Genomic DNA, 17,044 nt, shown 5'->3' on the forward strand with positions numbered 1-17,044 from the left:
ATTACAGGTGTGAGCCACTGCGCCCCACCCCATCCTGCAGTTATTGAATGCATAATGCATACATGAGTCAGGCGCTGTTCCAGGCATTGGAGACAAGGCAGTGTATGAGGTAGATCAAAGCCCCTTCTCTCATCCCGCTGACATGTTGGAACTAATATACAACAAACAAGACAAACACAAATAAGAACATCAATTAAATGCAAACCAGTAATGAAATAGCGAGGGAAGAAGGGAAAGGATTTTCTTTGCAGAGGGCTCAGGGAGGGCTCCCCGAGGAGATAAGATAGCAGTAAAGACCCGAATATGAGAGGGTACTGCCACTGCAAAGAGCTTTGCAAGGCCCCACTAGAGGCCCCGCCTGGCCGCCGCTCTTCCAGAGATGGACGTGCTGCCGAGCCCTCAACACCCCTTCTCTCTGTTACTTAACAGGACCTGAAGGCAAGAGCCTGCAAACCCTGCAACCTCAGGAGTGTGTGGGGGTAACCCTGCTCCCTCCTGTTTCACATCCTAGCTGAAAACTTGGGAAAATGAAATCGTGCTTGGCCTGCCATTGATAGATCACCTACTACGTGCCAGGGTCCAGTTAAGCACTTTATGCGATTGTTACTTCATTTAATCTACACAACAATCCCGTGGAGACTCGATTAACCTTACAGGGGAAGAGACGGAGGCTGGGAATATGGCAGGAACCTGAGTGTTAACTCGGTTCACATACGAGCGGAGTTCCCGGGTCGGGAAGTTCTGTGGTGCGGGTCGGCGGGGGTTTACTGAGCGTTCGGGCGCGCGCCGTTTTCGGAGTTGGTCGGGTCCAACCGTGCGCCCCGAAGCTGCCAGGCGCGCCCGCCAGCGGCCCCCCGCGCAGCCCGGGTCTCCTGGCCTCGGGGGCAAAGGGGAGCGCCGGCACCAGCAGGCTGGGGGCGGGGAAGGCGTGAGGACAAAGGCCGCGGGCACCGCGCTGGGCCGGCCCGTGAGGCGGCGAACTCCGGTAGCCAGGACCGGGCCAGGCAGTCGCTCCCCGAGGAGCCCGCGCCTGCCTGGAGCGCCCCGCGACACCACCGGGGCCACGCGCAGGGCCGAGCCCCCGCCCACCGCCTCCAACCCCGGCCCGCGGCCCCCGCCCCCTCCCCCCCACCCCGCGGCGCGCTCCGCGCTCGGCGAACATGGCGGCGGCGAGGGGCGGGCGGGACACTTCACCTGAGCACTGGTCCTACGGGGTGTGCCGGGACGGCCGCGGCTTCTTTCTCCAGTGGGACACGGGGGCGCGGGCGGGGGGGCGGGGGGGGGGGGGGTGAGCGGGGGCAGGGCGGGCGCCCCATGGGCTGTGGCGGCGCTAACAGGTGCACCTCTCTGCCCGCAGTGACCAGCTCCGCCGCACGACCTGGCTGCACCCGCGCACCGGGGAGCCCGTCAACTCGGGCCACATGATCCGCTCAGGTGGGCGCCGGGCCGGCGGGTGGGGGGAGCGCGCCGCGGCTGCCCAAGTTTGACTGGACTTTTCTGGCGTTTCCGCAGACCTGCCCCGCGGCTGGGAGGAGGGCTTCACGGAGGAGGGCGCCAGCTACTTCATCGAGTGAGTGAGTGGGGCAGCCGCGCTCGCACCTGTGCCGCGAGGGTCCCTCCAGGTTCCCGCCGGGCGCCCAGCCCTCCCTCTGCTCCCGCCGGCCCGGGCTCGTTGGCGCGCGCTGCGCCGCGGCCGCACTCAGGGTTTTGTGTGCCCGAGTTGTTTGGCGGCCTCAGAGAGGGAGGCGGTGGGGGCCGCATCTACGGTGGGGACCTGGGCGGAGCGGGGAAGGGGCCGCAGACTCTGCGCCCTGGACCTTGCAATCCGGCTGGATTCGGGTGCTGGTGTGAGTGCTGAGCACGCCTGCCCTCTGGGGTCTCGGGCGGCGCCCCGCCGGGAGAGGCGGGTGCCGGGACCGGGATGGGCTCGGGTGGGGGGAGTAGAACGAGGAGTTCTGTCCTGGTGTGGGCCTCCTGCGGGGTTGGAGTGGGGAGAGGGAGAGACTAGGGGAATCTCGTTTAGGAGGACCCCCTTCTCCGGCCACAGTCTCTGGGATGGTCGTGGAGAGTCGGAACCTCGCCCCCGGCCTCCATCCACTGCGCGGGCCTGCGGGGAGGGAGGGGAACTGGTCAACCAATGACGTTCCTCGAGCGCTCCGCGTCTCTTTGGCCGGAGCTGAACTGGGCTCTTGCTCCTGCCTGGGTTAGTCCAGGGGCAACTTTTCCGCAAAAATCCCGGAGCGTTGGGGCACCAGCCAGGTTACCCTGGGTCTGTAGGATCAGTCCATGTCTGATTGGGGCGCAGTAAGTGAAGGCGCGGGTCAGGCTCCTATGCCAGTACAGGTTTTGCTTTCCCACTCCGGCGGGAGCCTGTGTTGCAGCGTGTTTCCCTCTGCCTGCTGAGGTCCGGGAGGCCAGAAACTGCTTTTGACCTCTTGCCCCAGTGCCCGACAGAGAGTAGGCACTCGGTAAATGTTTGTTCACTGAATGAATCAACTCGCCAAAGGTCTGGATGGTGGTCTGACTAGTACTGGGTGTACTTCGGCGAATGTGAGTCAGAACTACTACTGTTAGGAGTAAAGCGGCTTATTTCAAGAAAACCCCGGAACCTCCTTTTCTGTTTGGGTTCTTGCACAATAGTTGAAAATACTAATGGGTGACATTTACAGACCTGAGGATAGGGCCTTGCTGCGGTTCTGTTGCCCTGCCTCGTATATGTGTGTGTGAAGTTGAGTTGGCTGGGGCCATCAGAATCTTGCTATCAGTGGGCCTCTCTGGCTCATAACTGCATCAGTTGATATTATTACAATTTTCCTGTGTGCCACACGTTCACACGTTGTTCTAGGCATTGGGAACAAAAAACAGACGAGGTGCTCATGGAACTTGCAATCTAATAGTAGAGGGAAGGGAGTAGAAGATAAGTAAAAAACACGAATAATAATATCAGATTGTGGTTACTACTGTGCAGAAAGTTAAAATAAGGTGATGTGATGTGGAGTGACTGGGTGGCTTGGTTGTACTGGGAGATCGGGATGGTGTTTCTGAATAGGCAACGTTTAAAGTAAAATTTGAATGACAAGAAGGAGACATCATGTGATGATGAGTTGGCAAGGCATTTCGGGAAGAGCGAACAGCCAGGGCAAGGGCTTAAGGCAGAAAAGAGCTTGGAGTTTAAGGAGCAGGAAGGCCAAGTAGCTGGAATGTGGTGCACAAGGGAGAAAGTGGCATGAGGAGAGGTCACAGGTAGGAGAGAGGTAAGTGCCGCAAAGCTTTGTGAGCCAGGGTGAGGAATTCTCTTACTTTATTCTAAGTCCAGTGAAAGGTCGTTGGAGGGTTTTAAGCAGGGAAGTGGCATGATTTGGTTTGTGTTTTTAGAACGATCACTGTGAGGAGATTGGATTGTAGGTGGCCACTGCAGGGGGAGGCAGGAGAGCAGCTGAGGCTGTTGCCCTTGTCCATGCAGGAGTTAGCAGTGGCTTGCCTGAGGGTGGTAGCACAGTAATGGTCACATTCAGGCTATGTTTAGGAAGTAGGCTCTTCATGCCTTCATGATGGACTGAATAAAGTCTGTGAGAGAAAGAGAAGAGGCAAAGATGACTCCTCAGGGCTCGAGCACCTGAGTGGATAGCATTCATATTGTTGAGATGGGAAGAGCCGGTTTGGGGTGGAGGAGAATCATGAGATCTTGTTTTGCCATCTTACATTTGAGATATGAGTATATCAGAGAGTGTGATCTGAAGCTTGGTGGCGAGAGGATGGAAGAGACCCACTGGGCATAATAGATGTTATTCGAGACCATGGAATTAGGTGAAATCCCCTTGGAAGAGAGTACAGACAGAAGACCAATGTTCTGAGCCTTTGGGTGGTCAAAGCAGTGTTTAGAGGGGAGAGAGGTGAAGCCAGCAAGGAGACTGAAAAGGACTGAGAAGGTGGGAGAAACCCCAAGAGAATGCATGGTCACAGAAGTCTTAAAGGACAAAAGCTGACTGGAGTAGGTGGAAGATAAAATACGTGGTGAAGACAGGGAGTCAGTTAGGCAAATCTTCCAGGTAGTTTTGTTGCAAAGTGGAGTTGAGACATTAGCTGGTAACTGGAGAGGATGTGGGCTTGAGGGAGGGTTTTCCTTTCTTTTTTTTAGTGGAAGATTGTACAGCATGTTTTGTTTTGATGGGAATGAGCCCATGGAGAGGGAGAAGTCGATGCTGCAGGAAAGAGACCGGGCAGTTGCTGGAGCAGTGTTTTTCTAAGAAGGTGAGAGGGATGGGATCCATGGCTTGCATCTCACTGGCCTCACCCAGGGGCAGGGCCCATCATTCATTTGACAGGAGGAAGGGCTGCAAATGTCCCAAAGTACCAGGTGCAGCCTTGGACTGGGTGTGTGAGGCCATGTGTGGGACTGTGGAGGCTGGAGCACAGCCTTCCACACCTTTGCTGACTCTTCTGTGGTAACTTGTCTGTGAGGTCCCTAATGATTTTCCTACAGTGCGCTCCTGTGCCCCCAGGGCCTTGGCTCTTCCAGGCCTAGGGAAAGCAATGTGTGACAGTGTTCTCTACCCTCAAAGGCAGGGCCCTGTGGCAGATGATTGTACTTCGGACCTCCTTCTGTGACAATTTTTTGAGAGACTTAAGGGTTTTGGAAGTAATTGTTCTTTCCCTCATCCCCCACCCCCCACATAAAAAAATGTTTTACTGTTGTCTGATTTCTTAGCTTTGCTGTGAGCATTTCTGAATGTTTGATTTTTGTGTTGAGGGCAGGAGCCTCCTCTAACTGGCTCATAGAGTCAGAGGGACAAAGCATTGATACGGCTGATTTTATTTTTCCTAATGGATCCTTGCACAGGAAATTTGTGTGAGTTTTTACAGGATATACTCAGTTGTTCCTCATATTTAGCAGATTAAAAAATTTTAATTTTTGAAAAAATTGTAAGAAACAGAATCTTCCTCTGTCTCCTAGTCTGGAGTACAGTGGTGCAGTCATAGCTCACTGCAGCCTTGAACTCCTGGGGCCAAGTGATCCTCTCACTTCAGCCTCCCAAGTAGCTGGAACTACAGATGCAGGCCACCATGACTGGCCAGCAAATGTTTTAATACTCTCCAGAGTCCGTTTCTTTTCTTTCTTTCTTTCTTTTTTTTTTTTTTAAAGACAGCATTGCTCTGTCGCCCAGGCTGGAGTGCAGTGGCATGATCTCAGCTCACTGCAACCTCTGCCTCTTGGGTTCCAGTGAGTCTCATGCCTCGGCCACCCCCAAAGTAGCTGGGACTACAGGTGTGCACCACCATGACTGGCTAATTTTTGCATTTTTAGTAGAGACGGGGTTTCACCATGTTGGCCAGGCTAGTCTCAAACTCCTGACCTCAAGTGATCCACCTGCCTCAGCCTCCCAAAGTGCTGGGATTACAGGCATGAGTCACCGCACCTAGCCTCAGAGTCCCTTTCTTGAAGCAGAAAAGCTTGAGCTTTGGCAGGTGAATTTTAGTTTTGATTTCTGTACTTTTTGTTCAGTTTTGCATTAATGAGGGACAAAATATATAAGAAATCTACTGCTGGTTCTCCCAGTTCTAGACTAAGGGATGTTGATAACCCCTTTAAAAAGATTTTTTTGGCTGGGTATAGTGGCTCATGCCTGCAATTCCAGCACTTTGGGAGGCAGAGGCGAGGGGATCACTTGAGGCCAGGAGTTTAGGATCAGCCTGGGCAACACAGAGAGACCTCATCTGTACAAAAAATGAAAAAATTAACGGTGGTATGCTCCTGTAATCCTAGCAACTTGAGAGGCTTAAGTGTGAGGATTGCTTGAGCCCAGGAGTCTTAGGTTACCATGAGCTATGATTGTGATACTGTACTCCAGCCTGGACGACAGAGTGAGACCCTGTCTCTAAATAAATAAATAAATAAATAAATAAATAAATAAATAAATGACTTCTTGTACTCTAGCACTTCTCTACTATGAATCCCTCAGCTGGGTAGCAAGGTATAATAGTAATTGTGATAATAGTGTCATTAACAGAAGTAGCAATAATAGTAGTAATAATTATGTAACAGCCTAATCTTTTCGAGTCTTTGAAAAATGGTAGGAACTGTTCTGTAACTATCATTGATTTAATTCTCACAATAGTTTGATGAGGTAGCAACTATTACTAGTTCTGTTTTACAGACATAGAATCTTGCAGTAATCCTGGACATTCCTAGAGCAGATGGTTTTTATCTTGTGTCTTTTCTTATTTGATCTTTGTAACAGCCCCTGGAGGCAGGAAGGGAGGAATCATCCCCATTCTTCAGATGAAGAAACTCAGGTCCATGAAGGTTCAGTGATTTTGCTGAAGTGTTAGAGCTGGGACTAGAATATAGGTCTTCAGTCCCTCGTGTGATAGCCACAGTAGTAGTGGTGGCTCCCACCCCAGGCCATGGATCTTGAAGGAGATGCATGCCCATATGCCATTGCTCTTAGTTAGGCTTCCCCAAGGCTCATGGGGCCAGACCCCATCTTTGCTTTTTCTAGGGACTGAGGTACTTTGGAAGGGCAGTATCCCTTGGTCTCCTATGCTGATTAGTTGTGGTACATGTCTCTGATTAGTAAGAAATTGAAGACATTGATTATTAGTAAATACAATTTGGCAGGCACAGCTTTTTAAAACGTGGGACCTATGAGGGAGAAGTTTCTGGAAGAGACCATGGGAGTTAGAGTATTACACTGGGCTGCTCTTCAGTGGTTTCATGGAACCTTATGAATTGTGTTCCCCCTACAGCAGATGTTCAGTAGGTCGTAGGCAATGAGGAGATGGCAGAGAAGAGGGGCTCAGCCACCTTGCCTGTGCCAAGGCTGTTCCTTGAAGGCAGGCATCTTATTCTCCACTTCTGAGACTTAGGCACCCAGCCCAGGGCTGGGAGCTGAGTAGGCACTTGGTATATCTTGAGCAAGCAGTGTTTTAAAGAGACCTAATGAGTTTTCTAGGTATTACAGGTATTGGAAAACTCCTTACTGGGAAGGAGATTGGGATGGAGGAGAATGAGCAAGGTGAAAGAAGCTCAACAGCCATGAACAGGCCTTTCAAGGCTGGTGCCTAGACCCAGGCTTCTTGGATACAGTCAGTTGCTGTTGAGAACAATGCTCAAAGCTGGCCAGTGGAAGCTCAATGGCCTCCTCTGCGTCTTCATCTCATATCCTCATTGCTCTGCCTCTGGGACTGGGATACCTATTGGCTACTGGACTAGGCTATCTTCCTTCTCTGGCTGCTGGGCCCTTGGCATCCTCTGTGACTTGGCACAAGGGTACTGGCAGGAACCAGCTAATTGCTGCACAAGACCCTTTCTAGCTTCAAGTTTCTCAGTTTTAGCTTTGGGGTTGTGTGGAGCCACCCTGTGTAGGTACTGTCTCTTTGTGGGTACCTGTCTCTAAGTGAGGACAGCTAGACTCTGGGAAAGTCACTTTTGAGGCTTTCAATAAGGCTAACTTTCCCCTCCCCTAAGACCTGAAGCACGTCCTAGTGGCAGGACTGGCTACATAATCTGCAGAGCCTAAATGTAAAATGAAAATGCAAGGCTCCTTATTCAAAAAGAAGGAAAAAGTATTAGCTTGGCGCAAATGTAATTGTGGTTAGTGCCATTACTTTTGATGGTAAAAACTGCAATTACTTTTGCACCAACTGAATATCTTTAGGCCGGCTTTGGTGGTTCACACCGGTAATCGCAGCACTTTGAGTGGCCAAAGCAGGAGGATTGCTTGAGCTCGGGAGTTTGAGACTAGCCTGAGCAACATGGTAAAACCACATCTTTACAAAAAATACAAAACTTAGCCGGGTGTGATGGCGCATGGCTGTAGTCCCAGCTACTAGGGAGGCTGAGGTGGGAGGATCGCTTGAGCCTGGGAAGCAGAGGTTGCTGTGAACTGAGCTCATGCCATTGCACTCCAGCCTGGGTGACAGAATGAGAATTCCGTCTCAAAAAAAAAAAAAAGATGCTAAAATATAAAATTTTGTTATTCTGTAGTTTTTCCCTTGACTTGTCATTTTTTAAAAAAATTGCTATTTACGGGCATGGTGGTGGGCACCTGTAATCCCACATACTTGGAAGGCTGAGCCAGCAGGAACACTTGAACCCAGGAGGTGGAGATTGCAGTGAGCCAAGATTACACCATTGCACTCCAGCCTAGGCAACGAGAGTAAAACTCTGTCTCAAAAAAAAATTTTTTTTTTTTGGCTATTTAATGTCATTCTACATAAAGAAACATTAAGTTTAAATTATTAGCATAAATTTTATAGTTACTTCTATTTTGTAGAATATAATGTTTTAAATGTGAGTATCAGTGCATTTACCTCATATGCTAGGAATTGCCACCACCATACCCCACTCCAAGACACCATAGAGCACAAGCACCTATATCCATGCCCCCCGGGCAGCAGGAAGGAGCAGGGCACCCAGGTAGGGCTAAGGGCTCCAGGAGGCTGGGAGTGGGCAGTTAAGAACCTGGCCCTCTGAGGCAGGGAGTGGGGACCAGGCATGAGTCCTTCAGAAGGTTGCCTCTGGAGATAATGCCAAGTATCGAGGGTGTGTGTTTTGTATTCAGCAACCCATGTTTTAGTCTGAAATTAAAGGGAGTTGGAGAGTGAAGGATGAAACAAATGTGGCAGATGTTCAGGTGGGGATCTTGTAGACACCAGGCCTAGAAGGCCTTTAGGAAAGCTGGTGAATACTGGATGGCTCAGGAGGCTGCCCTTAATTATGCCCTCACCCAACTGACAGTCTTCTGGGCCACCCCTATGAAGGAGTCTGTCCTGTCTTCTATATTTTCCTCCCTAGATAAATGTTGAACTTCATGGTAGTGAAATTTATCTTGTAGAATGTCAAACCTGTTGATTCACTTATTTGTCATCTTCCTTTTTTTTTTTTTGTGACAGAGTCTTGCTCTGTCACCCAGGGTGGAGTGTAGTGGCGGGATCTCGGCTCACTGCAACCCCTGTCTCCCGGGTTCAAGTGATTCTTCTACCTCAGCCTCCCGAGTAGCGTGTGCCACCACGCCCGGCTATTTTTTGTATTTTTAGTGCAGATGGGGTTTCACCATGTTAGCCAAGCTGGTCTCAAACTCCTAACCTCAGGCAATCCCCTTGCCTTGTCCTCCCAAAGTGCTGGGATTACAGACGTCAGCCCCTGTGCCCAGCCATTTTTTTTTTCAGATGGAGTTTCATTCTTGTTGCCCAGGCTGGAGTGCAATGGTGTGATCTTGGCTCACTGCAACCTCTGCCTCCCTCGTAGCTGGGATTACAGGCGTCCACCACCATGCCCGGGTAATTTAGTAGAGACGGGGTTTCACATGTTGGTCAGGCTGGTCTCGAACTCCTGACCTCAGGCTATCCACCCACCTTGGCTTCCCAAAGTGCTGGGATTACAGGCATGAGCCACCATGCCCAGCCTTATTTGTCATCTTTCTTATCGAGGTGTTGCTGGGAACAGCAGTCCCAGAAACTTTATTTCAAAACTGGGGGTAATAGGCCCACAAAGAATTTCTGGCAAACTAGCAGCTTACATATATGTTAAAATAGAAATTCGGAACCCCCTCGTTGAAGGTTAAGAAAGGTTCTCCCAGCCTGGCAAGTTTTGGCAAAATCCCATGCTTTATATTTCTCTTCCTGGTTGTGTTTTCAAGGGTAAAAGCGGGTTCACAGATTTAAACGTTAGGTTCTGTGGGAAAGGAAAAACAGTGAGTGTTGTTTAGAAAGCAAAAGGAAGGATTAGGAGCCATAATTTGTACCACATCTCCACCATGTCTGGCTAATTTTTGTATCTTTAGGAGAGACGGGGTTTCACCATGTTGGCCAGGCTGATCTCAAACTCCTGACCTCAAGTAATCCCCCTCCTTGGCCTCTCGAAGTGCTGGGATTACAGGCGTGAGCCACCGCGCCCAGCCTCTATTCTCTTTTGATGTCTATGGGAGTAAATTTGGTGCTTCATAAATTGAGAACTTTGGAAAAAGATTAAGACAGCACTTTAAACAGAAACATGTGCAGAGGCAGGGAGATGCCAGTTTACCCCCTGTTAAGTCTGAGGTGACAGAGGACTGCAGGAAGACTGCTTGTTGGCTTTTCAGCCTCAATATGTGGAATATTTGGCGATTCAGTGAAGAGCCTGCTCTTGTTTTCTATCTTCAGTGGACAGCACAGCACAGGTTTGAATCTCTTTGCTCAGTGTAAGACAGCAGCATCTCAGTAAACTGGCAGGTGTCTTAAGTAAATATTGGCAGAGGGAAAAACACAGAGGAATATGGTTGTATTTGCCGGTTGTTTTTAAATGGCTGTCAAAACATTTGCTTTTCAATTCTGAAATGAGAAATATTTTGAGTTAATGTTTTATCGTTTACAGAGTATTTCACGAACATTCTCTGGTTTGTCCCGTAATTATGGCATTTTTTTAGTGTGGGAATTTGGGCTCAGAGGGTTAAAGTGACTTCTCTAAAGTTGTATACTGGGCTGGGCACAGTGGCTCACGCTTGTAATCCCAGCACTTCGGGAGGCCGAGGTGGGCAGATCTCCTGAGGTCAGGAGTTCAAGACCAGCTTGGCCAATGTAGTGAAACAGCATCTCTATTAAAAATACAAAAATTAGCCAGGTGTGGTGGTGTGTGGCTGTAATCCCAGCTACTCGGGAGGCTGAGGTAGGAGAATCACTTGAACCCAGGAGGCAGAGGTTATAGTGAGCTGAGATTGCACCATTGTACTCCAGCCTGGGAGGCAAGAGTGAAACAATGTCTGAAAAAAAAAAAAAAGAAAGAAAAGAAAAGGAAAAAAAAAGGTGTATACTGCGTTACCTGAGCTTCTTCAAAGTTCAAGGGAGAGGCCTGGACATATTGTTCCTCATATCCAGGCTTCTCAGACTTTTCAGCCGTAGGTCTAATGGCAGAAGAGAATGAAGGCCAACTCACCTAGGAGACGGGATGCAAGAAGTGCCATTAAATGTTGGTTCTGTCCAAAAATTCATTGACAGACTAAAATTGAGACTTCACCCTCTATTTAATTCATTATGGAATCCTTTCTCATATCTTCGTTTCAAATCAATACTTTGGCCAGATGCATCATGTTTATTGCTTTGTGTTCTAAACAGGAATGTGTACCAGCAGAGGAATGCCAGATCCCCCTGTTAAGTCTTAGGTGACAGAGGAGTGTGGGGAGACTCCTTGTTGGCTTTTCAGCCTCTCTGGGCCCTACATCTCCAAACAGGATGTACAGGAGGACTTAAGGAAAACATTAGCAGCTGTGGTAACCTTGGATTATCTTTTGCTTGTACTGAGTTGTGAGTTGTGCTGGATCACTTCTCTCTCTCATTCAGCCTCCTCACACTCTTTGGGATACCGGCCTGGGCAGCAGGGCTGGTTTTTGTTGAAGCCCAAAGCACAACTAGGCAACTTCATCATGCAGAAAAATGTATGAAAAGAGCTTTTGATGTGGGTGACAGCATGTGTAAAGAGACGGTAGCCAAGTGTGTGGACTTTGGAGTCAGACTACCTAAACTCCAATTCAGCTTCACCATGTACAGCTCCCTAACCTTGGCAGGTTACCTACTCTCTTTAAGCCTTACTTCCTCACCAGTAAAATGGGGTTAAATGTGACTATTACGTGAGTTAATTGATGGAAAGGGTTTAGCAAGTAGTAGCGCCACATTTACTGGCACATTGTAAATGCCCAATAAATGTGAGTTCCTCTTCTGTACATCTACACAGCTGTGAGGCGGAGTGAAGACATGACTTCTGAGTCCTAACTGCATTCAGTGGCTGCAGAAGTCTGGTGCCCTTGAACTAGGATTGCCGGGGTCAGGGGCATGCAAACTGTAGAACTCAACTCAGAAATTGGTTTGGACCAATAAAAACTGCACAACCTTGGGCTGGGCGCAGTGGCTTATGCCTGTAATCCCAGCACTTTGGGATGCCAGAGTGAGTGGATCACCTGAGGTCCGGAGTTCGAGACCAGCCTGACCAACATGGAGAAACCTCATCTCTACTAAAAATACAAAATTAGCCGGGCATGGTGGTGCATGCCTGTAATCTCAGCTACTCAGGAGACAGAGGCAGGATAATTGCTTGAACCCAGGAGGCGGAGGTTGCAGTGAGACGAGACCGCCCCATTGCACTACTCCAGCCCAGGCAACAAGAGTGAAACTCTGTCGCAAAAAAAAAAAAAAAAAAAAAAAAAAAAGCCCGACTATTCTGGTACTTAAAGGATACACTTATTCTTGGAAATACACACTGAAGTTATTTGCTCTTAAGTAGTTAAGTTGTGTGATGTGGGGGAAATTTTTGTTGGGGGTAAGGAGTGGATGATAGAGCAAATGGGGCAAAATATTAACAGTGGGTGAGTCTGAGTTAGGGGTGGCCCCAGGTTTACCTCTTTCCTGGGCAGTTAGCAGGCTGCACAGATGTCTGCTGCTTAATCTGTGCAGCCACCTGGTTATCGGCTCTGACCACTAAAGGACAAATGCATTGTCTGGCACGTCTCAGGTCACAGGTGTCAACAATAATAATCTTCATGGTGCTTTCTAGTTGAAAAATGCATTTGTTGTAGAGGCAGATACTTTGATTGTCCTCATTTTACAGATCAGGCATTTGAGGCTGGTGGGGGCAGGGAGTGGTGGTTAATAGATCTTTCCAAGGCCCCAGCATCACCGAGGCATTTGAGACTTGAACCCAAGTCTTCTTGGCTCCAAATTCTGTGCAGTTTCTACCATGGTACATGGTGCCCTGTGGTTCTCACCATCACTCTTTCTATTCCTTTTTTTTTTTTTTTTTTAAGAGTTGAGGTTTTGTTCTGTTGCCCAGGCTGGGGTGCAGTGGTACCATCTCAGCTTACTGTAACCTCAAACTCCTGGGCTCAAGCAATCCTCCCGCCTCAGCCTCCTGAGTAGCTGGGACTACAGGTGTGCACTGCCATGCCCGGCTAACTCCCTGTCTACTGATTCCTCCCTCTAGGGTCTATCCCTCAAAAGTATTTCTCTGCCTGCACCTTCCCTGATGACTGTGAGGCAGAAGCCCCCTTGGGCCTCCCTCAGAAAGACAGGGTAGAAGAGTGATGGGTGGTGGATAGTCCCCAGGCAGAACTGTGAGCCAGTCCCTGGTGCTCTGGGGGAGTGGACCTCCTCAAGCTGGAGAGGCACCCTCTCCCCCAACAGATGTCAGCTGACCTTAGCTTAGGGGCTGATGAGCTTCTTAAGCCTGCTTAGAGCCTGGCTGTCTCTTTCAGGTCCTGCCAGAAGAGCATTTCCAGCATCATAGCCAGTTTTCTCAGGGTTTCTCAGGGGCTTTTTTGCCAAGACAGAGCCTCCCCCTCTTGAGGTCTGACAGCTTGGAGTTCATGTGCAGTCTCTTCCTGGGGCTGCTGGTTACGTCTTGTGACTTCCTGCATCACACTCTATGGTGCAGGGAAGGGGGACAGCATGCTTGGGGGATGGAGGGGCCAGAGATTCCATTCCAGCCCTGTACCAAGGCCCCTGGCTGCACAGCCTCCTGTGTTCTCTCCCACTGGGTGAGGTGGGAGATGAGATCGTCCTCTTCTAGTGAAGAAGGGAGCCAGAGCAATGGTTTAGGTTAATTCAATCACCTTTGCAACAATCATATCCTCTCCACTTGCAAATTGAGCTGTCTGTACCTGTCCACAGATGGAACGAGTTGACCATCTTGAGGGGTGGTGGGCACCTTATTGGGGCAGTTTAGTTGGAGGCTGGATAGCTTTTGATCAAGGAATTATCTGTTCAGTCACCAGACTCCAATTAAGCAGCTCCTCTATGCCAGATATTGGGTGCTGCAGAGAGAAGTGAAGCTCACTGTTTCTGCCCTCCAGCAGTGCCCAGTACGGGAGAGGAATGCTGGACAGTTCCAATATGGGTGCCTGGGGCTGGGGAGCTTCAGAGGGTGAACGAGGAAGTCCAGGCAGCCATGGAGCAGAGCAGTGAGTGGCCTGAGGCAGGAGAGGCCAACGCAGAAAATGTGAAGGAGCTGGGGATTAGGAGTGAGGTCCATGATACCTGTGTGCCTGTTCGGATCTCAAAGAGGTTAGTGCTGAGTTAAGGAGTAGGGACAGACCTTGGATAAAATCCTTTACTAGTAGCTTGGCTTCAGGTGCATGGTGTATGGGAGCTATGCCCTAAGGGGCTCCCTGAATTCCTTTGTCTATAGGGTGGTGCCACATGGTGTTTACAAAACATGGATTCTGGGATCAGCGTGCCTGGGTTGAAATCCTCACTCTGCTTTTAGCTTGAGCTGGTCACTTGAATCTGTCTGTGTCTTTAGATGTTTCTTCATCTGAAAGATGGGGACAATGACTGTACCTATCAACTTAGAACAGTATCTGGCAAATTGTACACGCTATATAGGAATTAGCTATTATCACTGCTACTCCTATAGAGGAAGCCCCTTCCTAAGGTGAAATGTGGCCTGGTTGACAGAAGAGCTGTGGTTGGTTCTCTTTGGGGAGATCGCCGAAGGTCAGGGTAGCCAGAGGGAGAAAGAACTGTGCTTTCTTGTTGAGACTTGTCTTTAAAAGGAAGCTTGGCAGTAAATGGTTGGTGCTAAATATCAAAGAAACTGTTTCTCATTTCGGAAACCCTGTGTGGCTGTGTCCAACCAGAGAGAAGATGAACAGGATTCTGGAGGGGTGTCATGGCTCACGCTTGTAATCCCAGCACTTTGGGAGGCTGAGGCAGGTGGATCACTTTAGGTCAAGAGTTCAAGACTAGCCTGTCCAATATGGTGAAATCCCATCTCCACTAAAAATACAAAAATAAAAAAAATTAGTTGGGTATGGTGATGCACGCCTGTAATTCCAGCCACTCGGGAGGCTGAGGCATGAGAGTCATGTGAACCTGGGAGGCAGAGGTTACAGTGAGCTGAGATTCCACCACTGCACTTCAGTCTGGGTGACAGAGTGAGACTCTGTCTCAAAAAACAAAACAAAACAAAAACAGGTTTCTTGTACTTACCATTGATTGACACATTTGATTTACATTCCCTGTCCATAGTCCCCTCCAGTGGAGAGGGTTCCCACATGTTAGTATTAGGGTTTGCATCTGGGTCTTTTGTGGAGAGGCAGTAACCCTGGTGTCTATATTAGAGGATTGGTAAGGGGCAGTGAGGGTAGAAATGAATTAGAGCTTCTGTGGGGTGGGGCTGGGAGTCAGCATTTATTACAAGCTTCACAGGTGATTCTTACGGACGCTGAAAGTAGAAGCATCTCTGAGCTTCAGCTTTCCCATCTCTAGAATAATGAAACTATTTTTCTCCATAGTGTTATTTAAGAATGAAATGTGATAGCCTGTCTGAAGCTCCTACCATGCTATTCAGCACATGGTAGGTCCTCAGGCATTGTGAGTCGCTTTCCTTATGGAAGAACATCTGTCCAAAGTCATTGGGTTAAACTGTGTGAAAGGCCTTGAGCGAGTATCAGTGGGGTACAGCTGTCTGAATGTCCATCCCGTTACCCAGGGTGGAGCCTGGGGAGCCTCTGGTTTTCTCAGTGGAAGGTGGGAATGTGCTGCCTTCACCTCTGCTGAAATGATGCTGTCAGTCCCAGTGGGAAGTGGTGGGAATGAGCTTGGGGGTGACCACTGAATGGGGCCTATGTTCTGCCTTGGGGTAGGTGTGCAGCTCCACATCTTGGAACCCCATGACCACTTAGAGATCCTGCAGGCGGAGGAGGGCCTGGGGTGACAGGTTGTTCTGAGTGATTGACATTGATAGCCAGAGAAGGCAAGCAAAAGGCAATTAAGCTGAGAAATGGGAAGGCTTCCTCTGTGTGGGAGAATACATGTGTCCCGGCAGACAGTGGCAATGATGAGCAAGTCATGGAGATGTCTGGCATTGCAGTTGTTGCTGAGCTGGTCCTGGGGGAATGGGACAGGGCCAGGATTGTGACTCAGTTGCCATGAAGAACTCCCCAGCTCCAGGGGACAGTGTCAGGCACAGAGACGGTGCTTAGCCAAATAGGTGTGGGTTGGTTGATTTGACATTTGCCATTACCCTCCTCAAACTGCAGATATGTGAGGATTAGGGCTGGTTGGAGTAGGGAGTGAGTGGGGAATTGTATGGTGTGGCTGGGAGGAAGGGGATAAGTCAGTGATCAGAGTCCCAGGGAAGAGAAATGATTTCCTACCCACCAAAGAAAGGGTTTGGGAAGATTTGTTTTTCAACACATTTTGACCTGGGATTTAAAAAATATGGTTGAATGCTGTGAAGCTAAATATCTATAATAACTGTACCCCTTAATGCATTTCTAGATGCAATTGGTGGTGCTTGACATTATATGCACTTATGGAGGCTTCGAATAATTATTTTTTTTAGCTTTGGTGTGTGGGTGGGGGCTGAAGAGAGCTCAGTCGGTTTTTGTTCAACTTTTTCCAACCTTTCTCACCTAACAATGCATAGATGTGTTTGTGTGTTTGGCACCCGATGGTTTTGAAAATTCCGAGGGGATATTAATTTTTTGGGGGAAAGGAAAGTAATTGGCTTCCTGTTCTGTGAATACATAGATGTTTAAATTAGAACCCAAAGTGCACTCTTTATTCCAAAAGCTGCATGTGTCTGAGGAGCCTAGTGACATACGGTGTGAGAATTGTGGGGTAATCTTGCCAGGCCTTTCAAGGCTGCTCCTTGGGGAGGGAGGTCTTGGTTGGTGCTGATTGCCTCCTTGAGTCAGTGGAAAGGTTTGAGAGTTTGTTTGTTTGTTTTTTTCCTGAAGGTTCGTGTTGGGTTTTGCTCAGTTCAGGGGTGCTACTGAGCTGAGGGGTGGGGCTGTGAGGCTCTTACACTGAGAAGCCAATTGCTTGTACGTATTTGTTTATTTTACAAATGTTTATCTGGTGCTGACACTGTTCACATGTACACTGTTCTAAGGGCTTCTCAGACACAGCCTCCTTTAATCCTCCTGCCAACCTTATAAGGTAGGTATGGTTATCCTCATTTTACAGATGGGGAAACTGAGGCTCAGGGAGGTTAAGTCCAGTAACTGGATGCACAGGTGTAAGGCGGCAGAGCCGGGGTCACCCAGTGCTCCCTCTCTGGGAGTTCTCATAG

General features: G+C 49.2%; 1 protein-coding gene across 5 annotated transcripts in view; it reads left to right on the forward strand.

Annotated features, from left to right (window-relative positions):
* Positions 1 to 1,129: 1,129 nt before the first annotated feature.
* Positions 1,130 to 17,044, forward strand: part of PLEKHA7 (pleckstrin homology domain containing A7) — a 238,946-nt gene continuing 223,031 nt past the window's right edge. The window contains exons 1-3 of one of the 5 annotated variants that reach the window (XM_017873634.1): positions 1,130 to 1,246; positions 1,358 to 1,434; positions 1,513 to 1,570. In XM_017873634.1, the coding sequence (XP_017729123.1) occupies positions 1,161 to 1,246; positions 1,358 to 1,434; positions 1,513 to 1,570 (221 nt within the window). In that variant the 5' untranslated portion in view covers positions 1,130 to 1,160. The other 4 variants (XM_017873620.1, XM_017873626.1, XM_017873628.1 and 1 more) reach the window with 4 other exon arrangements.

Source organism: Rhinopithecus bieti, unplaced genomic scaffold (assembly GCF_001698545.2).
Source record: "Rhinopithecus bieti isolate Rb0 unplaced genomic scaffold, ASM169854v2 scaffold_8211, whole genome shotgun sequence".
NCBI lineage: Eukaryota > Metazoa > Chordata > Mammalia > Primates > Cercopithecidae > Rhinopithecus > Rhinopithecus bieti.